The sequence below is a fragment of the Phyllobates terribilis genome, unplaced genomic scaffold (assembly GCF_046119375.1).
Source record: "Phyllobates terribilis strain yellow unplaced genomic scaffold, ASM4611937v1 Scaffold_4__5_contigs__length_816908805, whole genome shotgun sequence".
In the NCBI taxonomy this organism is placed as follows: domain Eukaryota; kingdom Metazoa; phylum Chordata; class Amphibia; order Anura; family Dendrobatidae; genus Phyllobates; species Phyllobates terribilis.
Genome location: NW_027362764.1, coordinates 352,070,171 through 352,098,075, shown reverse-complemented (window position 1 = coordinate 352,098,075; position 27,905 = coordinate 352,070,171). Strand labels below are relative to the sequence as shown.

Below are 27,905 nucleotides of genomic sequence, written 5' to 3'. Positions count from 1 at the left end.
CCAGTACCCACTAGTGAGATCCAAGGTAGAGAAGAAGTTAGCAGATCTTAAAGCAGCCAAAGACTCCTCTATCCTTGGTAAGGGGTACGCATCCTTGTGTGTGATACGGTTGATTTTCCGGTAATCTACACACATCCTCATGGTGTTGTCTTTCTTTTTGACTAAGACTAGTGGAGCTGCCCAGGGGCTACAGCTATCCCTGATCACCCCAGCCTCCTTCATGTCTCTAAGCATCCCCTTGGCGTGTTGGTAGTGTGCAGGGGGTACGGGTCGATACCTCTCTTTTATGGGAGGATGGTCTCCCGTGGGGATGTGGTGTTCTACCCCCTTGACTCGCCCGAAGTCTAACGGGTGTTTACTAAACACTCTCTCGTACTCTTGAACCACCCGATAGACTCCCTGTTTCTGGTGTGAGGGAGTGGAGTCAGTACCCAAATGTAGTTGCTGACACCAGTCCTCCATTGTTTTCTTAGAGCCGTTACCTTCCTCCGGGTGAGATGGAGGCAAGGGTTCCACAGATTGTATAGCATTTTGGTTAATGGTATATAATTTGGCTAGCGTGGCATACCGGGGCAGGTACACTTCCCTCTTCCCGATATTGATTATGCGAACGGGCACCCTCCCATGGCGTACATTAACCACCCCCCGTGCTGTCAAGATGGTGGGCCTACTGTCTGAGTAAACTGGTTCTACCATTGCCTGGTAATCTCTACCTCTCAGACCAATAGCTGCCCGGCACCAAATCATCATTTCACTTTTTGGGGGCATGGCAATAGGGAAAGGGTCACACATTCTCACGCTACCAATCTCACCGCCGGAGAGTTCCACCTGTTGCCGTCGCATCAGTGCCCGGATCTCTTTTTGGAGCACTCGCTGCTCGCCGGAGCTGGCGTTCTTGGCAACCTGCTGTAAATGGAAAATCACCTCTGCAAGACAATTTTCAATTACATTAGTTCCTAGAGTTATCTTTGGGTGACTCTCGTGTTTGTCAATGTCTACAATGATCAGTCCCTGTGCTGCCAGTTCAACTCTACCAATTTTAATGGTCACCTCTTTAAATCCGATCTGTGGCACGGGCTGACCATTGCTGGCGATGATACTCAAGTCGTCGTCAGGGTAGCGGGTAATATCCGCGTCATTCCAGTACTGCTTGAAGAGCACGTACGGCATGGTGGTGACCTGTGACCCGGTGTCCAGTAGGGCACTCATAGGAATGCCATCCAGTACCACAGGCAAGACTGGACGTCCTCCCACATATTTGTCGCGCCAGTTCGATGGGCCTGATGATCTTTTTCCTAGGGGTTGGCCCTCTACCCTAGGTTGTGCCAGTTTAAAGGACAGTACCTTGCCATATGTCCGGGTTGATTACAGCGGCGGCAGATGGGTCGTCCGTCCTCGTTGTATCGGTCGCTGGGTCTTCCTCTGGCCGGTGGGGTCCTCCTTGGTCGACGCCACGGGATGTCCTCCGGTCCGGATGCCAGCTGGATCTTCCCTGGAGTAGAAACCTGTAAAGACTGCACAGTTCGGGTTAGTGCAGCAACGCTTTTAGCTAGCTCTTGGACCTGATGGTGCAGGTCTGGAGCCGGGTCATTGCTCAAAGCCTGCGCATCAGCTCCCACAGGCCCTGCCGACAAGGGCGCCGCCTCCTGGTGGTAAGTAGTAGTGGGGCGTCTGTGGGTCACAACGCCACCCGGTGCCGGTTCTCGGAGCACCCGGATGGCTCTGTCCTTGAACTGTGCAAATCCCAGATGAGGGTCCTCATGCCCGCAACTGGGTTCGGTGGGCATTGCAATATAAACCCTCTATAAATTGTTCAGTCAACAGCCTGTCCTCGTCTCCCACGCCGTCAGGGTTGGTCTGCTTAATGGCTCTCAGGGCCTCTTGTAGGTTCAGGGCATAGTCCCTTATACTCTCATGTGCCCGCTGTTTGCACCCGTAGAATCTAAGCTTGATCTCGGCTGAGGTGCGGGTATCAAAGGTGTCCCTCAGCCGGGTTAGTATCCCTGCGACAGTCCTTCCCCCAGGTGGCCAGGACTTTACCTCCCTTCGGGCTGCCCCAGTTAATTGGGCCACCAGGATGCTCACTTTTTGCTCGTCTGTGAGGGGGTACACCTGGAAGAGGCTATCCAGCTTTTCTCTAAAGTCATGCAGGGTATGTGACTCCCCTGAGTACTGGGGTAGCCAGGCCGCTCCCGGGATATAGGGCATGGTGAAAGGCATGACTGCAGCAGCGATGGCGCTGGCGGGGGTTGAGGCAGTGAAGCTCTCCTCCGTATCCGACATCCTCCTCCCCCCTAGTGGACCGTGGCCTACCTTGCGATGATCCTCTTCCGTAGGCCGCGGCTCCTCAGTAGATCGTCAGGGTTGAGGACCTTCCGTCGCGCTCCTGTGACGTCGGCATCTGCTGGGCTCCTTTCAGGACCTTACGCGACGTCCGGACGTGAGGCTGGGCTTCAGTTCTCGCGCGCTTTCGGAGTCCACGCCCCTCTTCTTCCCGCGCGACGTCTTCAAGATGGCGTCCAACGGCGGGAAAACTCCACGGAAGGCGGGAAGAAGGCTGATAATGGCGCCGGATGGCGGGAATCTTCACCGATGGAGTGAAGAAAGCTGAAGATGGCGCCGGATGGCGGGAATCTTCACCACAGGTAAGTTTGAACAGTCTCTTTCAGGCACGCAGTACCCGGTGGTTGCGGGCACGAAATCCTGCCGACTACGCCAAAAGTTGACGCGCCCCCTGGGCCATATTCAGGGGATACCCGGAGCCGGATCTGGATAGGGGTAGTAGTCCTTGTGGCGGTGACCCGGTCCGTGCCCAGGGTGTCAAACTAAGTGGCAGTCTATGGCAGTAGATGTTAACTTGATCGACTACGCCACCCGTTGAGTACAGCTAAGGAGCTGCTGCTGCAGGGCAGACCGCTGAGGCCGGTGGTAGGATTGTGCAGCGTGATAGTATAACCCCCAACGGGTATGAGGGGTATGGCCTCAGGGCAGCCGACGTGGATGATGGGGGTAGCAGGAACAACTCGGAGACGGTACAGTGTAGTTCAGGGTCTTTACTGGTGACAAAGATAGACCCTCCCGGAGTACTGGCTAGCGATTGGGGCCTGGTCAGTCCTTGAGCAGATGGGATCTCCCCTGGCCAGGCGGAGTTGTAGGCCTCCCAAACTAACTGTACTCTTCTGGCTACCTTGCTAGAGGCGGGTATAAGTAGCCCACGTCCCTGAGTGTACCGTGTGGTGCTCACCCGTATGGCCGGTGACTCGGGGCCTTCTAGTAGCTTCCGCTCCACGACGGCGGTGCTGGTCCCATGCGTGTGACCGTGCCTTCGGGTTTCTTGGCCAGAGGACCTGGAATCCCCTGCCTGACGGATTCTGCTGCTGGGTAGGAGTTAGTCCCCACAGCCTCGGACTCCGGGTCCGGTAAGAAATCTTCTCAGTCAGGGCGAGCTCTGCAGCTGCCAGCCCCTGACTCCTTGTAACACTGCTCCCACAGAGCTCCTGATGTTCTGTTCCTATATTTGCTTCCTTTCTCTGTCTCTACTTCTTCTCTACTCACTAACCCTGCCTCAGCCCTAGGTTTATATAGGGGAAGTTCTTCCCCTCCCAGGACTGGGCAGGAGGTGTGGCATGCATAGGATTCCTGACCAAGAGACCTCCCACCTGCTCTCAGACGTAATATCTCTATCACTGTGGCAACCAGACCCCTGGGGTGTCACACTTCCATCTCCAGGAGCCTAAAAGGCAACATTTCAAGCGCAAGCAGTCGTGAAATGTGGGAATTTAGTAGTGTGGCTTGTTGGGCATTAGCTGTGTATTTGCGCTTGCGTTCCAAGGACTGGAGTATGGATAACTGAATGCTGCACTGGGACAAGGACGTGGACGTGCTTCCTGATTCTGCTACTTGAGAGTGTGCAACGACAGGTGCAGGGCAGGAGGAATCTTCGCATGGACCATGAACAGGGGATTGGCTTGCATGCACAACAGCAGAAGTAGTGCTGTCACCCGCAGACACTGTTCCTGGACCCTGGGGTTCGGCCCACAAAAGTCGATTACTTTGCTGCCATGTGCCTGATCATGCTGATGGTGGTCAGGCTGGTAGTTTTTGCCAACCCTGCTTATGCTGGCCTAGCAGGTGGTGCAAATGGCCTTTTTGGGGTTATCGGCAGAGTCTTTAAAAAACAACCAGACTCGGGATGACCTAACAATTGTACTGGCAACTTCCTTCGTGTTGGTGTTACGGGGAAAGGTTGCCTGCCTTCTGTCTGTGGCCATCACACTGCTTCTTTCTGCCTGTTTGGGTGCTCTGCCTCCCTCCCCCTGTGTGCTGCTGTCCTCGCTCTGCATGTCCTCCTGCCAGGTTGGGTCAGTTACTATATCATCCACCACCTCGTCTTCCACTTCCACACCCTGGTCCTCCTCCTGACTTTCTGGCAATTGTGTCTCATCATCGTCCACCTCTTGTGACACTTTCCCACCATCACCTTCGTGTGACCGTGGCTGCTCAAATATTTGGGCATCGCTACATGTGATCTCTTCTTGCCCCGCTTCAAATGGTCCAGACGAGAGGCCCAAATCTATAAATGGAAAAGTAAACAGCTCTTCGGAGTGTCCAAGTGTGGGATCAGTTGTCTCCAGGCACTCGGCATGGTGGGAAGAAAGAGGATCATGTGAGGAATATGCGGTCCAGACTCACGGCTACTGAGACTTGACCGTGTGGAAGGTAAGGTGGCGGTGGTGGTAAATTGACTGGAAGCATTATCCGCTATCCAACCAACAACCTTTTGACACTGCTCTGGGTTCAACAGTGGTGTGCTGTGGTCCCCTAGGAATTTAGAGAGGAAGGTTGGGCGAGAAGATGTGGATGTTTGTTGTGGCACAATTTCAGCTTGCCCACGGCCTCGGCCTCAGCTTCTGCATGCACCTTCAGCATCACCACGTCATGTCCCTTGCCACGCGCCTTGCCCATTTTAAATGGAGGACAATATCTTCTATGCTCACTACAAATGGCTGAATTTGGAGCGAAGTTATATGTGATCCGTGTGATGGAGGTAACTATTTTGAACAGCAAACTGGTGTCAAAAACCTCACTGACACACAGAAATTTTTTTTATGGAGGCCAGAAATGGCAGTATTTTCTGAAAACGTATATGTGATCCATGTGATGGAGAAACCACAGCTTTAAATAGCTCGATTTTTAGCACTGTAATGTGGAAAGGACCTGGCTGCATTCTGCACTGCCAACAAGCAAATGGCGCAGAAAAACGGTGTTCTCTGGATTGCTTTTTAAGCAAATAATGAGGATTAAGATCCCAAAAGAAATTATTCTTGGCTCCTGAGACCTGGGCCTATGTCTAGAAATGTCTAACAGTAGCAGCAGCAGTCAAAACTGGAATGGAGCCTCTTGTGCTATATACACTGCAGTCTGCTATATACGTACACTGCCAGCCTGCCTATATTCACTGCCTGCTTAATATTTCTGAAGATGGATTAGTCCTCAGAAGGACTGTTTGTTGAGATGGATATGTGTAATATACTACTGTTCTACCTACATTACCTAATAAACAAGCAAATCTCTCCCTAGCTCAGCAGCACATCTCCCTACACTGTCTGATTCCGGAGTGACTGTGACGAGCATGGCAGCGCCAGGTCTGATGTAGACCTGATGACGCTGTGCGGCCAGCCAATCACTGTAATGCCACAACCAACAAGGCTGCGGCATTACAGTGAGTGGCAGGCAATCCCTGCATGTTCATGAAGGGAGGGGACCCGAGCTCCCGCCCGAGCATCTCGCAAGTACTCGGCGAGCTCCGAGCATATCGAGTACTGAGATGCTTGGGCGAGTACTGAGTACTTGCAAGTATGCTCGCTCATCACTAATTGACCCGAGTGTTGGCTTAAAATTGGCAATGCAAATCAATGGGTCTGTGAAAAAAATTGGACAGCACTCGGATACCATCTATGTGCTATCTGTTTTTCACAGAAAGGAGAATCTTGAGAATTTTTTTCCATTAGAGAAAACTTGATCAAATTCTGGCTAAACTTTGAAGGGATCTCAGATGAAACTAAAAAATAAAAGTCACTGATGAAACTCAGACCATTTTTGTTTCTAAGAAAAATCCATGATGCCTAAATAAGCCAGAATAATTTAACAGATTTATAAAAAAAAGTTGTGCAGAGGAGCACCAGGCGGCAGAGCCTGAGAGGGTGTCTTTTGTGATTTTGTAACACAGAAAAGATAGCAATATACTGCATATGAAACCTAAAACTTTTAAGTGGGGGTAATACAAAGTCAATTATATGTGCTCCATATGGAAACAAATTACCCGCCAAAGCAGTGAAACATAAAAAGAAAAAGACTGAAAGCATTATGAATTTTTAAGCAATAAAGGAATGGAGTATCCTACTATTGATATAGTGAATTAGAGATTTTTGAGAGTAAATTTCAAAGTCATAGAAAGTTGAATACAACGATAACTTTATATCTGCATTTAGAGCTTTTTTAATTAAAGGGGGAGTAACTAGTGTGAAACATGTAGATCAAGAGAGCAGACCGTCAGTCATTACATTTCCCACACTGGTAGCGCCCAGTTTAATTTAAAATAGCTCTAGAGGCATATTCTCAGGAAGATCTTTGTCTGGCCCATAGATCTTAGCAGCTAATTTACATATAAAAAAATATGGATTTCTCTGTAATAAGACATCAGATTGCAAATTTCAAGGTATCATTTTATTCAACTTTCTATGACCTACATAACGATATACACAGCTTACGAGGGTTGTTCCTACTGACATATTCCCTTTAATTGTATATCATAGAAGATTGGAACAGTACCAAAAGACCAAACAAAGTGATACTTACCTACCGACACCAACCTGGATCAGGCAACTCCGATGTCTGTGTTGACAAATGAAGAGCTTATGTCAATTCTCTACCAGCATTAGGACTGCTGTTGCCAGTAGTGCATTATTGGATATTTTTCTAGTGATGTATTGCTCAAGTCATCTGATTGTAAGGTGCACTGGATGTTAGTCATGGTCGAGGGGCTGATGTTTATCCTCACCCTGGCACTCCACGAATAAATGGTGTCCCAGTTCTCATGTACCGTAAGTGCACTGCAGTTCACTCACGTTTCGGCCGCAGGCCTCTGCTGTCTCCACAATCCCAGATCCAGGAACAGCCGCACAATCATTAGGGGACACCCGATTAGTTTTAACAAGTTCATGTTTACTGAATAGCTCAAGTACATCCATTTTTAGCATGTAGTTTCGGGCACAGCACCCTCCATCACTTACTTCCTAAACACAGTACTTCTCACTCCAGTTCCCATGCTCAGCATGGATTACCCCTATACTTGATCCTCCTGTCAGACCCAGCTAATCCGGCTCCACAGTATGCTGGAGATCAGCAATGCTTCCCTCACACAGTTCCATGCCATCTTCTACTGTACGGAAGGGTTGTCGGTGCTCTCCATAGCCCTCAACTCGAGCCTTAGGCTCTGGACATTGTGTCACGGGTGTGTCTGGCTTGACAGACAGTCATTCTAGATCCGGCTGTAGAAGGTTGCTGAGTTTGACTTTACAGACACCTTCTTGATCTTTTCATCATTCTTCTCTCCCTAGGACCCAGCGGTGATCTCCACCTTCTGCTGCTAATTAAAACACACTTGCATGTTATTTAAAAAACCCTCAGTGTCTCCAGATGGATGATAGAAGTATATGCCTCTGCTCAGGGCTGGAGTTCTAGCAGTCAGCTAGTTTCTTCTTGGAGTTCCTTTGTAGCTAGTTGTCGTGATTTCTCTGGTGTGTTCTCAAAGCTAAATGTATCCCCTTGTCTTTTTGCCTTGTTTGTCTTTAGTTGCAGTGCGGTTGACTAGTGCTCACCCCTTTCCCTCCCTACCTAGTGCTTAGCTCTAGGGTCAGTCAGGGATTAGGTATCCTGCTTGGCGATAGGTGCTAAATCTATTTAGGGATGATAGGGGAGTCAGGGTGTTTTTAGATCTGCCTAGGGGTCTCCACTCTTCCTTTCCCTAGTTGTTGAGCTTCCTCCTTATCCCATCGTCGTTCACTGGGTCCTTACCATACCTTGCAGGAATGTCCGTTGGGAGATTTGTGTGACCCCATACCACCAAAATGTCTTTGCCGACACGGTGCTTCAGCCCACTGCATCTTGAACTCGATTTAGCAACTGTCATCACTGTCTAAAACCAGGAAGTGATTGCCTTCTACTGGTCCTAACTCCACCCACTTTGGGCTGGACCAATTATTTTAACGGTTTCTTTACTCTTTTTGCCTCAGCCGTCTTGTTGCTAGGCAAACTTAACCTTTCACCTACTTAAATACAGTCACTATCTCCAAAAAGTATGAACTAAGCATATTACTCTTACAATGCATGTCACTATCTATTCTGTTCTTTTTATCACTACTCTGGGTCCTAAGGCTATGTGCCCACGATGCAGAAATGAAGCAGAAAATTTCTGCAGCATTTCTGCTTCTCCCTGGCAGAAAAAACGCATGCAGATTGTACATGCGGATTGTACATGCGTTTTTCCAGCCAAATACATGCGGATTTGAAGCATTATTCACATTCGTTTCCGCATGTAGATTGACAAGCGCTTTCCAGGCGATTTTAGCATTACTTGGAAAGTGCTTGACAACTAGGTCACACTATATAAATTCATGCAAACAGCATGGATTTATGTAATGTGACTGAAAGAATGTTTAAAAATAAAAAATAAAAACTATACTTACCTTCCGATGGCCCGGGGTGTGTAGCTGCGCTCGTTCCTGGCTGCCGGGATATTGCGGGACACTGCACTGAAGGGCCTGCGGTCACATGACTGTGACGTCTCCGAAGGTCCTTCAGTCCTGCCCGCAATGAAAGGGAAGGAGACCGGGGGCCGTCGGAAGGTGAATATAATCTTTATTTTTTATTTTATTCTTTTTTTACAGGTACAATGGTACCCAGGTCTGGATGAGAGTCTCCTCTCCTCCAGAACTGGGTACCATCCGCACATTGAAGGGCATATAATCCGTGAGTACAAATGTACTGACACGGATTATATGCGTCTCAATGCAAGTCAATGGCGGCGATTACGCTGCGCTTCTGCAAAATTAATGGACATGCTGCAGATTTTTGAGCATAAACGCTGCGGAAAAAAATGCAGCATGGGCATTGACAGTGCGGCTTGTCATTGCGGACCATGGGGGGTGGATTACCAAGCGTTTTTGAAGCGTTTACGCTGCGGAAATTCCGCAGCATAAATGCTTGAAAAACGCATCGTGGGCACACAGCCTAAATCCGGACCTATATCTTATCTTATGCTTACCCTGCACTACATACAGTCCTGCTCATTCTTATTGGCACCCATGAAGTTTAAGTACATAATGTACTTATAAAAGTACTGTCGTGAGAAAAAACTAATCAAGTGAAACAGTTTTGTTGTATAGAGCACTCGTGTTACATACAAAAGAACAAATGATAAACAATAATTTAAAACAAAAACACACTGGAAGAGAAAAATAGAAAAAAACTAAAGCTTTCTGTATAATTGGTATTGGCACCCCTTACATTAATTTAGTATGGAAACACATTTTGACTCGTCTGTGGTAAACGACAAAAGAGATTCACCTGTGATTAATTGTCGGTACCCATGTGACATGAATTAGCCAATGAATGATGAATTTCAGTATTTTAAAAAGCCACATGGTAGGCCCTGTTCCTTTGTCACAATGATGAAGACAAAGTAGTTGCCTGAGGAAATCAGAACTACTATTATTAGCAAACACATGACTTCCAAAGGGTATAAGGCCATCTCCAAAGACCTTGGTATCCCAGTTTCAACAGTGTGCAATGTTATTAAGAAGCCAAGCAGGGAACCAAGAAAAATAAAAAATGGACTGTTTTAAAATAGTCAGCAATGAGTCTTGACCTCAATCCCACTGGAAATCTTTGGGTGAGCTTAAGGCTATGTGCGTACGATCAGTATTTGAAGCAGAAATTTCCTGAGCTTTTCTGCAACTCCTTGGCAGGAAAAACACTGGGCATTTTTGATGCATTTTTTACGTGTTTTTGATGCATTATTTTATGCGTTTTTGAAGCATTTTTGTACATCAATGAATGCTTTTTCAAGCTAAATAAAGTTATTTGGTGGGACATTGCTTAAACTCTTGGATTGCCGTCAGAACTGGGGTGAGTATATTGTTTAATTTAAATGATTAAAGAATGTATCTGTTGTATTTTAAATAAAGTGTTTGCTCTTTATGTTTATTTAACGCTTTACTTTACTGTCAAAAAGGTCTGATTGACACCTTGTCATCACCATACAAAAGAGCTGGGTGTCAGCTAGTCCCATTAACCCAATCTTCATTAGCATTTTTATTCACGTAATTTATGCGGCTGTTGCGAGCTGGTATTTTTAGCCTGGGAAGGTGCCATTTGCAAACATGGTCCCTGGCCATTATTAACTGCTCACAGCTGGTTTGTTAGCCACTACGTCCCCCCGATCAGCACTCAGCAGCGCTTTGGACGCAGTGCATTTTTGTTGTGTCCAAAACGCGGTGTTCCAATGCCAGACTTTTGTTGTCGGTACATGTGAATCTACCGCATATAATGACACTTCAATCGGTCAAAATCTGCAGGGTAGACTAGCGTGTCTTCTACAGATATTGACATGTTGCGGGTGAGGTTGGGTACGTGGCCATGATCAGGAGCCACTGCAGGTTTGATGCTTCGTGTTTATACAGCGTCAAACCCGCAGCATCCACATGCTACATCATAGTGGATGGGATCTCTAGAAATCATCAGAGGCTGTGGATCACCCGTGGACACTGACATGTCTTTCAGGGCCGCAGCATGTCAAATTATCTTTCGGAGTGGCTAGTCTCCACAACAGAAATTTGACCACTAGAATGTAATGAATGTGATAAATCCGCATGGTTCAGTGGACACGTGGATTTACCTGCGTTCAATAGAATGCAACGTTTTGAACGCAGCAAAAAATGTACGTCCAAAGCACTTCTATGTTCGGATCGTGGTCACAGAGCCTAAAATGTAAAAAAAAAATGGCGTGGGCTCCCGTGTCATTTTTATAACCAGCAGAGGGAAAGCCGGCCATTGGGGACTGATATTACTAGCCGGGGAAGGGGCCACTAGCCAAAAATGCTCCCTGGCTATTAATATCAGCCCACAGCTGTTTGTTTAGACTTTACTGGTTAGATTACAGGGGGATCCCAGAAAAAAATTGACATACGATCACCCTATAAAATCTAAGATAGAAATAGTAGTTGGCACTCCATCCTTAATCATCCTATTTCAGTGGTTCACTTGGAAAAGTTACATACCACAGCAGAAAAAGATCCCGGCACTCACGTGTGAAGAATCAATTATTTATTCACATCAGCAAAACGTTTCAGCTCCACCAGAGCTTTTGTCAATTGTGGAATGTCAATTGTCAATTGAAAAAAGCTCTGGTGGAGCTGAAAAGTTTTGCTCATGTGAATAAATAATTAATTCTTCACACGTGAGTGCCGGGATCTTTTTCTGCTCCCCTATAAAATCTAACCAGCAAAGGCTAAACTAGACAGCTGCGGGCTGATATTATTAGCTAGTGAAGAGGCCATGGATCCTGGCCCCCTCCACGGCTAATAATATTACCCCTCAGCAGTCCCAGAAATGGCGCATCCATAAGATGCACCAAATCTGGCACTTAGCCTCCGCTCTTCCCACTGCCCTGTAGCGGTGGCGAGAGATGTAATAGGGTTGGGGTTCACGTCAGCCTTGTATTGGTGGCTGAAGTGAAGCCCAGGTTAGTAATGGAGGATGCCCCCATTACTAACCGCGTAGTAATATGGTCGCTGCTTTTTCAATAAAAGACACTGACAGAATAAAGTTTTTTAACTAAATAAAAAACACACGATTCTACAGTTTTCAATCTCCTGAAAAAACGTAAAATAACAAAAACCATATCCCTCACCTGTCCGCTGTCAATGACGTAGTCCATGATTACGCCAACGAGTGTCCCACGGTGATCTGGGTCACTTCTACAGCAGTGACATCAGAAATCACTGATGTCACTGCTGTAGAAGACAGCATTGTGCACTGAAAAGGAGTGTAAAATCACTCTTGTCAGTGTACATTGCTGTGCAGGAGTGAGGTCACTGGGGTTGATCAGCTAAAGATCAGCGGATCAGCCCCAGTGAGCTTACCACACTGGGAACATTCTTGCGAATGTTCCCAGGGTCAGGTCACGTGACCGATCAGCTGATCGATGATGTCACCGCAGGTCCTGGCAGCTCGGTACACTGCAGGAGCGCACACTTACGCAGTGTACCACTGGCCGCCGGGAGGAGAGGATCACCGCCAGGGACCAGGAGGACACCAGGGGCCGCCGGACAGGTGAGTATAAGGTTTTTTTTAATTTTTTACTTTTTTTACTGCTCCTCACAGCCACGCCGCTCTCGGTGTTTTCAGCGGGAGCGGCGATCAGATGAGAGGAGCAGTAGTCCTCTCCCGACCCTGGTACCACCCGCACCGCGTTTCCACCGCAAATTCGCTTCCATTGTCTTTATTTGAAATGCAGCAAATTCACAGGTATAAATATTATACCTGCGGGTTTGTTGCATTTCAATGCAAGTAAATGGGTGCGAATTTGCGGCGGGATCATACAAGAAATGGTCATGCTGAGGTTTTTAACGCAATGCGAATCCGGAGCGGAATTTCTGAACATCCAGATTACAATTGCTATACCTGACAGACCTACTAACAAGCATTTTCACAGCGTTTCTGCAATGGGAAAACCGCTGTGAAAATGCATCAAAAACGCTTCGTGTGCACTTAACCTTAATCTGCCATTGGTAAAAAGAATCCTGCAAATATTCAAGAGCTTGAACAAACTGCAAAGGAAGAGAATATTACAGCTGAGAAGTGCAAGAAGCTTATAGATGGCTACAAGAAACGTTTGAAGGCTGTCATCAATGCCAAAGGGTTTGCAACCAAGTATTACACTGTGTGTAGAATTATTAGGCAAGCTGTATTTTAGAGGATTATTTTTATTATTGATCAACAACTATGTTCTCAATCAACCCAAACCCAAAAGACTCATAAATATCCAAGCTTAATATTTTTGGAAGTTGGAGTGGGTTTTTTTTAGATTTGGCTATCTTAGGAGGATATCTGTTTGTGCAGGTAACTATTACTGTGCAGAATTATTAGGCAACTTTATAAAAACCAAATATAATCCCATCTCACTTGTTTATTTTCACCAGGTAAACCAATATCAGTGCACAAAATTTAGAAATAAACATTTCTGACATGCAAAAACAAAAACAAAAAAAATTTGTGATCAATATAGCCACCTTTCTTTATGATGACACTCAACAGCCTTCCATCCATAGATTCTGTCAGTTGCTTGATCTGTTTTCGATCAACATTGCGTGCAGCAGCCACAACAGCCTCCCAGACACTGTTCCGAGAGGTGTACTGTTTTCCCTCCCTGTAGATCTCACATTTTATGATGAACCACAGGTTCTCTATGGGGTTCAGATTAGGTGAACAAGGGGGCCATGTCATTATTTTTTCTTCTTTTAGACCTTTACTGGCCAGCCACGCTGTGGAGTAGTTGGATGCATGTGATGGAGCATTGTGCTGCATGAAAATCATGTTTTTCTTGAACGATACCGACTTCTTCCTGTACCACTGCTTGAAGAAGTTGTCTTCCAGAAGCTGGCAGTAGGTCTGGGAGTTGAGCTTCACTCCATCCTCAACCCGAGAAGGTCCCACAAGTTCATCTTTGATGATACCAGCCCATACCAGTACCCCTCCTCCACCTTGCTGGCGTCTGAGTCAGAGTTGAGCTCTCTGCCCTTTACTGATCCAGCCTCTGGCCCATCAAGAGTCACTCTCATTTCCTTAGTCCATAAAACCTTTGAAAAATCAGTTTTAAGATATTTTTTGTACCATTCTTGATGTTTTATCTTATGTTTCTTGTTCAAAGGTGGTCGTTTTTCAGCCTTCCTTACCTTGGCCATGTCCCTGAGTAAAGTGAACTCTGTAAAGTTTACAGTTCACAATCCTTCAACCTAGAAGGGGATGTGCACAAAACAAAACAGGAGAGGGGCACAAAAACTCCTTGGCCATTCTTGACCAACACCAGGGGTCCCGGTCAATACTGCCTACTGGGGTCTTCTGCCCTCAGAAACGCAGAACAGCTCCAGTCTCTCTTATGTGCAATGAGCACAACTGGGGCATTACAGGGCAAACCCCTCATTTCTGGCCACCATTCTTTAAACTGCTGCCATTTTCTGTTTGGTGAGCTGTAAGGTACTCACCGGTCTTGTTGCCATCAGGAACTTCAGCCGTTCCGCCCTCTCGCTATTTGGGCACACCGACATGGCCACTTCTGCTTTGGGGTCTGGTTCCTGACTCGGGGCCATTGGTGGGACCTCTGATCTCATCAGACCTCCCAGCAGCACCTCCTCCAACTGTCCTGTCAGCTGCCGCTTCCTCTTGACCTTCCTAGTCCCTCACATACATTAACTTTTAACCTTACCCATACTCTGTACATTGCCATAACACAATACATGGCAATTTTCAACATATCACATCTTACAGTATACATTACTACTCACTCCAGGCATTACTTTTACTGTAGTAATACATTACTAAAAAAAGCATGACACAGTTCACATGTTACATGGCACAATAAAACGCAGTAAAACCGCACATCACTATTCTTATAATATGAAGCTGACTTCAGGGGCAGGGACATGGCAGTCCACACCCTTACATGATCACCGCAATCATTCACAAACCTGAGCAGTTCTGCTGGTTGTGGAGTAGTAATGTTTCCTCTCCTTGTGTCAGTAGAGACCATGTAGCAACCTGTGCTGAATCGAGGAACACGCCTGTAGGCATTACCTTATTTGTTCTTTTCTACTTTTCTAAACCATATGTGTAACTTTTCTCTTTTTGGTTTGACAGCCCTATAAATATAACACTATTGTTTAGAAGTGTTTACTCAATTTTTAAACAACCTCCTTATTGATGTAAGCATTACAACTTTTTTACATGACTATTTTTTAAAAAAGGAGCAATTCATAAACCTGACTTATGCAAACGAACCAGTCTCATAAATTTTCCCACACATTTTTGAAGAATGATGTAAAATCTAAAAAAAGGAATTGTTATGTGCAAAAAAGTGCTAAAATTAGTAATTTTTTAATGCCATAAAATTAGTGCATAGTCCTTGTTAAATTCCTCCCATTGTATACTATCAGCGGCCCAGCTCTTTTTTCAAAAACATGAACTAGGAAATATTCCCATTTATTGATCACTGAGTTCAGAAATTAATACATTTACTCTTTACCTTAACCATTATACAACCAAATTTATAAGCAAGGTTTACTCTAATTAATATTCCTTTCTACTCACTTGACCGATTCAGGATCTTCAGGATTGTTTGCTCCTTTGTGCCTTTTTGGTAGAAAATACCTTTTTTGGTGGTTCTAGCTCTGCATTGACTAACTTCAAGAAGAGTTGTAAATTCTTTATTACCAAGATACCAGGAAAGAAGGATTTAATCTGCGCTGCTGAATTATTAGACAGGGAACTCATGGACCAAGTATTATTAAAAGTGGTTTATTGTCAATATTATATTCACAATAAACCACTTTTAATAATCCTTGGCTGATGTATCATTGTATGATAATTCAGCAACGCAGATCACATCCACCTTTCTGGGTATCCTGACATGTTGAATCCTCAAGGATAATAGACACCATATTTTGGTTGTGTGATACACAACCCCATCAGGTGAGCATATACTCTATATCCATGCTTACCTATATTGCCTGATTTGCCTAATTTAGATAAAACCCTATTTGTGCTTTATGGCCCTTTTACAGTTCTTTTAACATCATTAAATTCTTTAGTAAACTTACCTGTCTACTCCATATATGTAAACTACTGAAAACATTTCACAAAAAGCTATAATCAGCAATGGTATGGATCCAGCAAAACCATCAAATAAAGCCAGCCAGTAGTTCCCAGACTGCAGCACAAATATAAGTGCAATCAAAAAAGAAACCGCACAGATTGTTCCTAAAATAAAAATATACATATATAAATAAGGGAAAAATTATACACTCAATATTTTCTATTTATAGTAATTCAACTTCATTTCACCTTTTTTTATCTTCAGCTTTTGTGCCTGTGCCATCATTGTACAGTAATAGTACAGAGGTTTGGAAGAATAAGATGATTAATATGTGTATTTTTTTCCATCAGTCAAGAATTGATTAAAACTTTTTAATCGCATGTTGCTAGGATAGATCATGAATTTTTAATAAGCGGGGATGTGACTGTGGGAACTGCCACAATAGAACTAAATGGCAGTAGATATTTTTTTCCGAGAACAAAACCACTTTGCACCCAATGCTGTGCAAGTACTATTTCGGACACCAGTGGAGGTCCAGTGGTTGAATCTCCACAAATCAAATCATGAACACATCAATATAATAAATTGTTCTAAGCAAACGGTCATGAATTTGATTGGTCTTGTTTAATGTTTGTGGTAATTTTAACGTTGTTTTGTTAGGCTATCATTGTGATTTTTGCAGCTTTATTTTATGACAAATAGAGGTTTATTTTATTAAAGCATTTTTATATGCATCAGTTTTCTTACTTAGAAATTTTAGTTTAACCATATCTCATCACAGCACTGCCTTTTCTTATAGTAATAGAATGTGCCAATATCCATTACAGTAAGCTTTCATCCAGGGATAGAAAAATATTAAAATCTGAGAGTCCTCAGTGGTTGGTACTAGTGCCCTGTTGTGTATAAGTATGTGACTCTTCAGATTATGTGTTATTCTATTCTTGATGAAGAGACATGAGTAGTCTTGAAAGCTTGCAATTTTGTACCATCTTTTCAGTTAGCCATTAAAATGTATCAACCACTGAGGACTCTCAAATTTTAATTCTAGGACTCCCACCGCCTAACAGCGCTTACTCCCCGCTTCCAATACTGAAATAGTAGCCAGGAATGAGTGCCGTCACCGTCAGTACTTTGTAAGAAGCCAGATTGATAGAGAGACATCGGGCTGTATGTCCTGTTATCACACCTTTAGGTACATCACTTTGTTGATCTTGTAGCACATTAAAATATTTTTATTCATTTTTTTTACAATATTTAAATTACTTACAAATTTAAACAAAATCTCATTGACAGCTCTGCAGCTAATCATTGAGTTCAGCAACTCTAAGCACTTTGTGCCTTAAAATAAGCAGAGCCGTTTAGCTCATTGATTGGTTTTGGCGATGTCAATGGGATTTTGTATACATTTTTTAAACAGATAAATATGGTAAAAAAAATTAAAAATGTTTTTAGCAGTCCTGCAAGTGGACTTGACACTTTGATCTCAGCAGTCTTGCACCTTCAAAGTGTAATACTGACAGGCAGTCTAATAGATTGTTCCTCTTCTATGATCTATTAGCAATAGCGTAGCTATTGGGAGGGGCAGAGGGGGTAGTCGCCCGGGCCCCACTCTCTGAGGGGCCCACCCAGAACTACACTACTGTTAACTGTATCGGTGTGCACAGCACGCCCATACAGGTAGACTCTGTGTCAGAGCAAGGAGACTCGATCTCCCTGCACTATCACCTAGCCGCAATGGGGCCCAAGATCGGGAGGGCCCAGTGTGGGGAGTGCATTATACTATATGGAGGCCTATTGTCACGGGTGTGTCAGAGGTGACAGACAGTCGCCCTGCAGTTGGTTGCAGGAGATCTCTACGTTTGGCATTACAGACATCTTCTTAAATGGGAGGCTGTCTCTAGGATCTAGCGGCTACCTCCCTCTGGTAATTAGCTCCCTGGCCTGTGTGTATATATACCTGGTGTGTCTGAGAGGGAGGTGCTAGCCATAGTCATTTCTACTTGTAAAGGTTTAGCAAGAGCAGTACTTTGTCCTCTCTGGAGCTTGAGGCCGAGTTCGCAGTTGTCTGGAGTCGTCTAAAGCTAAGCATTCTCGCCCTGTTTGTCTACCCTTGTTGTCTATAGAGTTTAGTGGAGGTCGACTAGTGCTCATCTCCTCCCATCCCTAGCCTTAGCCACACGCCAGGGAAAGACAGGGCGAGGCACGCGTGCGGCGATTGCTGAAGAGGCAATATAGGGACTATAGTTGAGACAGGGTGACACTAGACCAGACTAGGAGGTCTTCACTTCCCCCTTTCCCTAGAGTCTGGGCTCCCTTTCCCTCTTCCCTCTGTGTTGCACTAAGTCTTTCCCACACCTGGCGTGACACCTATGGGGAGTGCATTATACTATATGGAGGCCTATGGGGAGTGCATTATACTATATGGAGGTCTATGGGGAGTGCATTATACTATATAGAGGTCTATGCGGAGTGCATTATACTATATAGAGGTGCATGGGGAGTGTATTATATTGTATAAAGGCCTATGGGTAGTGGATTATATTATATGGAGAACTATGGGGAATGCATTGTACTATATGAAAAACTATGGGGAATGCATTATAATATATAGAGTCCTATGAGGCGTGCAGTATACTATATGGAGGACTATGGGGTGCACTATACTAAATGGAAACTATTTAGGAGGCCATCATACAATGAGGTGACCATTAAACAGTGTGGGAGCTAATGTGGGGCCTTAATACAGTTTGGGTGTCATTGTACAGTGTTGGAGTCATCAAACAGTGTGGGGGCAACTAAGGGGTCAGTATACTGTGTGGGGGTTACTATACTGTGAGGGGTTAATATACTGTGTGCAGTGGTGTAAAAACGTGCTTGCCTCGTCCTTATTTCTTATTCTTTTGCATGTTTGTCACACTTAAATGTTTCAGATCACAAAACAAATTTGACCCCTTTACAACCCAAGGTGGTTTGCACGTTAATGACTAGGCCAATTTTTACAATTCTGACCAGTGTCACTTTATGAGGTAATTACTCTGGAACGCTTTAACGGATCCCCTGATTCTGAGATTGCTTTTTCGTGACATCTTGTACTTCATGATTGTGGTAAAATTTCTTCGATATCACTTGCATTTATTTGTGAAAAAAATGGAAATTTGGCAAAAATTTTGAAAATTTAGCAATTTTCAAAATTTGAATTTGTATGCCCTTAAATCAGAGAGATATATCACACAAGATAGTTAGTAAATAGCATTTTCCACATGTCTACTTTACATCAGCACAATTTTGGAACCAAAATTTATTTTTATTAGGGAGCTATAAGGGTTAAAAGTTGGCCAGCGAATTTCTCATTTTTCCAACAAAATTTACAAAACCATTTTTTTAGGGACCACATCATATTTGAAGTCACTTTGAAGAGTCTTTATGACAGAAGATACCCAAAAGTGACACCATTCTAAAAACTGCACCCCTCAAGGTGCTCAAAACCACATTCAAGAACTTTATTAACCCTTCAAGTGCTTCACATGAATTTTTGGAATGTGGAAGAAAAAAATGAACATTTAACTTTGTTCACAAAAATGTTACTTTAGACCCAATTTTTTTATTTTCGCAGGGGTAACAGGAAAAAATGGACCCCAAAATTTTCTTGTGCAATTTCCCCTGGGCATGCAGATACCCCTTATGTGGGGAAAAACCAATGTTTGGGCGCACGGCAGAGTATGGAAGGAAAGGAGCGCCATTTGACTTTGTGATTGTAAAATTTGCTTGAATAATTAGCGGACACCATGTTGCGTTTGAAGAGCCCCTGATGTGCCTAAACAGTGGAAACCCCCCACAAGTGACACCATTCTGGAAACTAGACCCCTCAGGAAACTTATCTAGATGTGTGGTGAGCACCTTGAACCCCCAGGTGCTTCACAGAAGTTTATAACATTGAGCCATAAAAATAAAATGTTCACATTTTTCCCACAAAAATGTTTTTTAGCCCCCAATGTTGCATTTACATAAGGGTAACAGGAGAAATTGCACTATGCAGTTTGTTGTGCAATTTCTCCTGAGTAAGCAGATACCCCATATGTGGAGGAAAAGCACTGCTTGGGCGCACGGCAGAGTTTGGAAGGGAAGGAGCGCCATTTGACTTTTTTGATTGTCAAATTTGCTTGAATAATTAGCGGACACCATGTTGCGTTTGAAGAGCCCCTGATGTGCCTAAACAGTGGAAACCCCCCAAAGTGACACCATTCTGGAAACTAGACCCCTCAGGAAACTTATCTAGATGTGTGGTGAGCACCTTGAACCCCCAGGTGCTTCACAGAAGTTTATAACATTGAGCCATAAAAATAAAATTTTCACATTTTTCCCACAAAAATGTTTTTCAGCCCCCAATGTTGCATTTACATAAGGATAACAGGAGAAATTGCACCATGCAATTTGTTGTACAATTTCTCCTGAGTAAGCAGATACCCCATATGTTGGGGAAAAACACTGCTTGGACATACGGCAAGGTTTGGAAGGGAAGGAACACCATTTGACTTTTTGAATGTAAAATTTGCTTGAATAATTAGCGGATGTGCCCCTGATGTGCTTAACAGTGGAAACCCCCCACAAGTGACACCACTTTGGAAACTAGACCCCTCAGTGAACTTATCTAGATGTGTGGTGAGCACCCTGAACCCCCAAGTCCTTTACAGAAGTTTATAACATGGAGTCGTGAAAATAAAAAAATCAAACTTTTTCCACAAAAATTATGTTTTAGCCCCAATTTTTTTATTTTCACAAGGGTAAGAGGAGAAAACGGACCCCAAAAACTTTTGTGCAATTTCTCCTGAGTACGTCAATACCCCATATGTAGGAAAAATACAGTGTTTGGGCGCACGGCAGAGTTCAGAAGGGAAGGAGCACTGTGTGACTTTTTGAACGCAAAATCAGCTTGAATCGAGAGCGGACGCCATGTCGCGTTTGGAGAGCCCCTGATGTGCCTAAATAGTGGAAACCCCCCACAAGTGACCTCATTTTGGAAACTACACCCCTCAAGGATTTTATCAAGGGGTATAGTGAACATTTTGAACCCAGAGGTACGACACAGAATTTGATATCATTAGGTCATCATATTGAATAAGTTGTCATTAGTCTTGAGCGAAAGTGCTCGCTACTTGAGTTTGCATCTGGTACTCAGGTATGCACCATGTATCGCGTGTGCTCGAGTGACATGCTCAAGTCCCTGCCCGCATGTTTCACGGTTATTAGACACCCCCAAAAAAACATGCGGGGATCGCTCGTGCATGGCAGGCAATCCCCGCGAGTTTTTTTGGCCACGAAGCATATGGGGCGGAGACTCGAGCATGTCACTCGAGCACCCACGATACTAAATGCATACCCAAGCACCCGATGCAAACTCAAGTAGCGAGCACTTGCGCTCAACACTAGTTGCCATATCGTCAACTTTTTTTTTTTTTACTTTTGAAAAAAATCCCAACCCTAACCCTAGCACAACCCTAACCCTATCCCAACCCTAACCCTATCCCAACCCTAACCCAACCCCAACCCCAACCCAACCCAATCCTAACCCTAGCCCAACACTAGCCCAACCCTAGCCCAACCCTAACCCCAACCCTAGCCCTAACCCCAACCCTAACCCCAACCCTAACCCCAACCCTAACCTTAGCCCAACCCTAGTCCAACCCTAGCCCAACCCTAACCTCAACCCTAACCCTAGCACAACCCTAACCCCAACCCTAACCCTAGCACAACCCGAGAGTTTATTTTTTACGCCGTTCCTTGTGTGGAATACGTGATTAGACGATTTTATTTCTTGGGTCGGTGCGACTACAGAGATACTAGAATCATATCGGGTTTTTATGATTGACAGCTGACACACACTGTAAAATCTAGTTTTTGCATCACCATATTTTGTGAGCTATAATTTTTCCATATTTTGGCCGACAGAGTCATGTGATGGCTTGTTTTTTGCGGGATGAGTTGACGTTTTTATTGGTGCCATTCTAAGGCACGTAATATTTTTTGATCGCTTTTTATTCCGATATTTGTGAAGCAGAATAAACAAAAACCAACAATTTAGGAATTGCTTTTTTTTTTTTTTTATTCTGCTCTGCGTGTGGTAAAATTGATAAGGTGGCTTTATTCTTCAGGGCAGTACATTTACAGAGATACCACATTTATATTGTTTTTCTAAGTTTTGCGCTTTTACATAATAAAAGCAATTTTATAGAAAAAAAAAATTTTTTGCATCGCTTTATTCTGAGAGCTATAACTTTTTTATTTTTCGGCTGATGGAGCTGTATGGTGGCTTGTTTTCTGTGGAACGAGATGACGTTTTCAGCGGTACCATATTTATTTATATTTGTCTTTTTGATCGCGCGTTATTCCATTTTTTGTTTGGCAGTATGATGATAAAGCATTGTTTTTTGCTTAGTTTTTTATTTATTTTTTTTACCGTGTTCAATGAAGTGGTTAACTAGTGGGACAGTTTTATAGGTCAGGTCGTTCCAGATGTGGCGATACCAAATATGTGTACTTTTATTGTTTTGTTTTTTTTCATAATAATATTTATTGATGGGTACATTATATTTTTATTTTTAGTGGATTATTATTATTTTTTTTTTCATATTCTTACAATTTTTTTTTTCACCTTCTGACAGTTTTTACTTTTATTCTTTGTCCTACTATGGGACTTTCACTTTTTTTATTCTGATCGCCTGCATAGCACAGTAATGGAGCACCATACCTGTGTTATGCAGGCTGTCAGTGCTGCACAGGGAGAAGATAGTTTGGTCATGCACTGCGCATGACCAAAAAATCTTCCTGCCTTCTGGTGACCCGGATGTTGTCATGATGACATCGGGTTGTCATGGCAACATCCAGGAAGCCACGGCAGACAACGATGGAGGCTGGAAGAGGAGGTGAGTATTGCGATCACCTCCCCTTAGCCACCGCAATGCTGCGATCGACTTCAATTGCAGCATTGCGGGGGTTAATGTGCCGGGAACGGTGCGGGACCGCTGGTTTATCATAGCATCGGGTGTCAGCTGTGAGAATCAGCTGACAGCCGGCGATCGCGCATGCACAGCCTGTGTGCGGGCGCGATCGCCAAGACGTACTGTTCCGTACCTGGCTCTTAAGTCCCAGGACGCAGGTACGAAATAGTACGTCATGGGCTTTAAAGGGGTTAAATATTAGACAAATATAACACAAGTAAACACAAAATGCAGTTTTTAAGTGAACGTCTATTATTAAGGGAGAAAGAAATCCACACCTACAGGGCCCTCTGTGAAAAAGTGATTGCCCCCTCCCCTTAAAGCATAAATTAAATGTGGTTTATTACATATTTGGGAAGCTGAGTCCAATTTCAATAGCCACACACAGGACTGATTACTGCCACAACACCTATTCTCAATCAAGAAGTCACTTAAATAGGACCTACCTGACAAAGCGAAGTATACCAAAAGATTCTCACAAGCTAGACATCATGCAGAGATCCAAAGAAATTCAGGAATAAATAAGAATATAAGTAATTGAGATCTATCAGTTTTGAAAAGGTTAAAAGACATTTCTAAAGCTTTGGGACTCCAGTGAACCACAGTGAAAGCCATTATCCACAAATGGCAAAAAATATGGAACAGTGGTGAACCTTCCCAAGAGTGGCCGGCTGACTAAAATTACGCGAAGAGTGCAGCGACGACTCATCCAAGAGGTCACAAAATACATCCAAAGGACTGCAGGCCTCATTTGCCTTAGTTAAGGTCAGTGTTCATGACTCCACCATAAGAAACAGACTGGGCAAAAATGACATGCATGGCAGAGTTCCAAGATGAAAACCACTGATAAGCAAAAAGAATATAAAGGCTCGTCTCAGTTTTCAAGGAAAACATCTTCATGATCGCCAAGACTTTTGGGAGAATTCTCTGTGGACTGACGTGTTGAACTTTTTGGAAGTCATATGTCCTATTAAATCTGGCATAGAAGCAACACAGCATTTCAGAAAAGGAACATTATACCAACAGTAAAATATTATGGGGGTAGTGTGATGGTCTGAGACTGTTTTTTTTGCTTCAGGACCAAGAAGATTTTCTGTTGTAAATGGAACCATGAACTCTGCTGTCTACCAAACAATCCTGAAGGAGAATGTTCGGCCATCTGTTTGTGACCTCAAGCTGAAGCGCACTTTGCTTATGCAGCAGGACAATGATCCAAAACATACCAGCAAGTCCACCTCTAAATGGCTAAATAAAAACAAAATTAAGACTTTGGAGTGGCCTAGCCAAAGTCCTGACCTTAACCCCTTACAGACATTGTCAGTAATTGTATGTCCCTGTGCCCTGGGCCTTATGCACCAGGTACGTACTATTACACACAATGTGATCGCACCTGCACAGCTTCTGTGATTCTCACAGCTGACACCCGGTACTATGTGCCAGGAGAGGTCCCGCATAGTTCCCGGCACATTAACCCTTGAAATGCTGCGATCAAAGTTGATTGCAGCATTCCGGGAGCAAAGAGAATTAATAGAGACCATTTTACCTTGAATCGGGAACACGCACTGTGTGCGTGGGGTCCCGATCGTTGCCAGGGTGACCCAATGTCGTCATGATGACATCCAAGTCACCAGGCATCAGGAAATTACTTTGATCATGCACAGTGCATGATCAAAGTAACTTGTGTCTGCAGGGTTAACAGCCTGCATAGCATAGAGATGCTGCTGCTGCATCTCTATGCTTTGCAAGCGATCAGCCTGCAAAAAATGAGAGTCCCATAGTGGGAAAAAGTATAAAAGAAGAAAGTGTCAGAAAGTGAAAAAAAAATCGTAAAAATATTTAAAAAAAAAAAAAGAAAATAATCCCAAGAAAATAAAAATATACCGTACCCATAAATAAATATTAAGAAAAAAATTAACAATAAAAGTACATATATTTGGTATCCGGAATGACCTGACCGATAAAACTGTCCCACTAGTTAACTCCTTTAGTGAACAAGGTAAAAAAGAAAAAAAGAAAAAAAGATGCTTTATCATCAAACCGCCAAACAAAAAAATGGAATAAAACAAGATCAAAAAGACGAATGTAAATAAAAATGGTACTGATGAAAACGGCACCTTACCCCACAAAAAAACAAGCCACCATACAGCTTCATCAGCAGAAAAATAAAAAAGTTTAAAAAATAGCTTTCAGAATAAAGTGATGCAAAAAATTGCACCAAAACATAAAAAAAGATATTAATGTAATCTCGCTGTAAACGTACTAACCTGAAAAATAATGCTGTCTTATCAATTTTACCACACGCGGAACGGCATAAAATAAAAAAATCCTGAATTGTTGTTTTTTGTTTATTTTGCCTCGCAAAAATCAGAATAGAAAGTGATCAAAAAATGTAATTTGCCCGAAAATGGTACTAATAAAAACGTCAACTTGTCCTGCAAAAAAAAAGCCCTTATATGATTCTGTCGGCCAAAATATGGAAAAATTATTGAAAAACTAGTCTTTGCAAAAATAGGCTTCCTTTACTGTGTGACAGCTGCCAAACATAAAAACCTGGTATGAATCTGGTATCGCTGTATTCACACCGACCCGAAGAATAAAGTAGTCTAATCACTTTTACCGCACGAGGAATGGCCTAAAAAATAAACTCTAGGGTTAGGGTTGTGCTAGGGTTAGGGCTGTGCTAGGGTTAGGGTTGTGCTAGGGTTAAGGTTAGGGTTGTGCTAGGTTTAGGGTTGTGCTAGATTTAGGGTTTGGCTAGGGTTAGGGTTGTGCTAGGGTTAGAGCTGTTCTAGGGTTAGAGTTGTGCAAGAATTAGGTTTATGTTTGTGCAAGAGTTAGGGTTGTGCAAGGGTTAGGGTTTTGCAAGGGTTAGGGTTGTGCTAGGGTTAGCGCTGTGCTAGGGTTAGGGTTGTGCTAGGGTTAGGGTTGTGCTAGGGTTAGGGCTGTCCTAGGGTTAGGGTTGTGCTAGGTTTAGGGTTGTGCTAGGGTTAGGGTTGGTTTAGGGTTGTGCTAGAGTTAGGGTTATGCTAGGGTTAGGGTTATGCTAGGGTTAGGGCTATGCTAGGGTTAGGGTTATTCTAGGGTTAGGGTTGTGCCAGCGTTAGAGTTTGGCTAGGGTTAGAGTTGTGCTAGGGTTAGAGTTGTGCAAGGGTTAGGGTTGTGCAAGGGTTAGGGTTGTGCTAGGGTTGGGGTTGTATTAGGGTTGGGTTTAAGGTTGTAGTGGGGTTGGGATTTTTTATAAAGTAAAGAAAAACAATTATGACGATATGGCGACTAGTGTTGAGCTCAAGTGCTCGCTACTTGAGTTTGCATCGGGTGCTCGTGTATGCAACCAGTATCGTGATGCTCGAGTGACATGCTATAGTCTCCGCCCCATATGTCTCGCGGCTGTTATACAGCCAAAGAAAACTCTCGGGGATTGCCTGCCATGCATGTTTTTTTGGGGGTGTCTAACAAACGTGAAATATGCGGGGCAGGGACTCGAGCATGTCACTCGAGCACACACAATACATGGTGCATACCCGAGTACCCGATGCAAACTCAAGTAGTGAGCACTTGCGCTCAAAACTAATGACAACTTATTCAATATTATGACCTAATGTTATCAAATTCTGTGTCGTTCCTCTGAGTTCAAAATGTTCACTATACTCCTTGATAAAATCCTTCAGGGGTTTAGTTTCCAAAATGGCGTCACTTGTGGGGGGTTTCCACTGTTTAGGTGCATCAGGGACTCTCCAAACGTGTCATGGCGTCCGCTCTCGATTCCAGCCAATTTTGCGTTCAAAAAGTCACACAGTGCTCCTTCCCTTCTGAAACCTGCCGTGCGCCCAAACAGTGTATTTTCCCCACATATAGGGTATCGCACAACAGGGAAATTCCACAAAACCTTTTTTGGGGTCCATTTTCTCCTCTTACCCTTTTAAAAATTAAAGAATTTGGGGCTAAAAGATCATTTTTGTAGAAAAAGTTTGATTTTTAACTATTCAAGCAAATTTTACATTCAAAAAGGCAAATGGCGCTCCTTCCCTTCCGAACCCTGCCATGCACCCAAACAGTGGTTTTCTCCCACATATGGTGTATCAGCTGTAAGGCAGCGCTAGTCATCAAGCTGGGGGACACTCGCTTCACCGGGTCAATTAAAGCACACATGCGACGTTTTCCAGTAACATGAAATCCAGCAGTTTATTACACTTCATAACTGCTTCTAACATAGTCCGTCTCAGTGGCTCACCGGCATGTTTACACACATAACATCCAAGAGCCTTTCAAGTGGCAGACAGGCCCACTTGGCTCCAGTTACAGCCTTCAGCAAAGTAAGTACATCAATGTCCATATAACGTACCGCTTTTACCTTTTGCCGGGTCTAGCGGTTTCCATCAGATTTGTTCTGCCACAGCTATGGCTTTATGGCTTCCCAGATGGGGGTCTCCAGTCCTCGTACCTTCCAAGGCTACTGGCATCTCTTACACACACAGGGATCCAGCCTCTGCCTTTCAGGACTCTTGTCTTCCAAGCCTCTTGCCCTCCAAAGCTACTGGCATCTCTTACACACAAGGATCCAGCCTCTGCCTTTCAGGCTTCACCAGGCTTCACCAGGCTTCACCAGGCCTCTCTAGACCTCACTAAGCATCTCCAGGCTAACGGTGTCCCACACACAGGGAACAGGCCTCACGCCTTTCACACCCTGTTTCAAAAGCACCAGGATTTATATATCCTTCAGTGCACACAGGACCTGTAATGATGTCACAGTCATGTGATCAGTCCTTCAGTGCACACAGGACCTGTAATCATGTCACAGTCATGTGATCAGTCCTTCTGAGGGAGAGGTACATGGTCAGCCAGAACACACCCTGGACCATTACAGTAATGCCGCAAGCCGCTGCATTACACAGCTTACTCAGGAGAAATTGCACAACAAGTTGCATGGTGCCATTTTTCCTGTTACCCTTATGAAAATGCAAAATTGGGGGCTGAAAAAC

General features: G+C 44.1%; 1 protein-coding gene across 2 annotated transcripts in view; it reads right to left on the bottom strand.

Moving 5' to 3' along the window:
* The window catches only part of SLC6A19 (solute carrier family 6 member 19), a 291,943-nt gene that overhangs the window by 39,426 nt on the left and 224,612 nt on the right, over nucleotides 1-27,905 (bottom strand). For both annotated transcript variants that reach the window (XM_073678408.1, XM_073678407.1), the window contains exon 10: nucleotides 15,936-16,095. In XM_073678408.1, coding sequence (XP_073534509.1) covers nucleotides 15,936-16,095 — 160 coding nt within the window. The remainder of the gene's footprint in view (nucleotides 1-15,935; nucleotides 16,096-27,905) is intronic.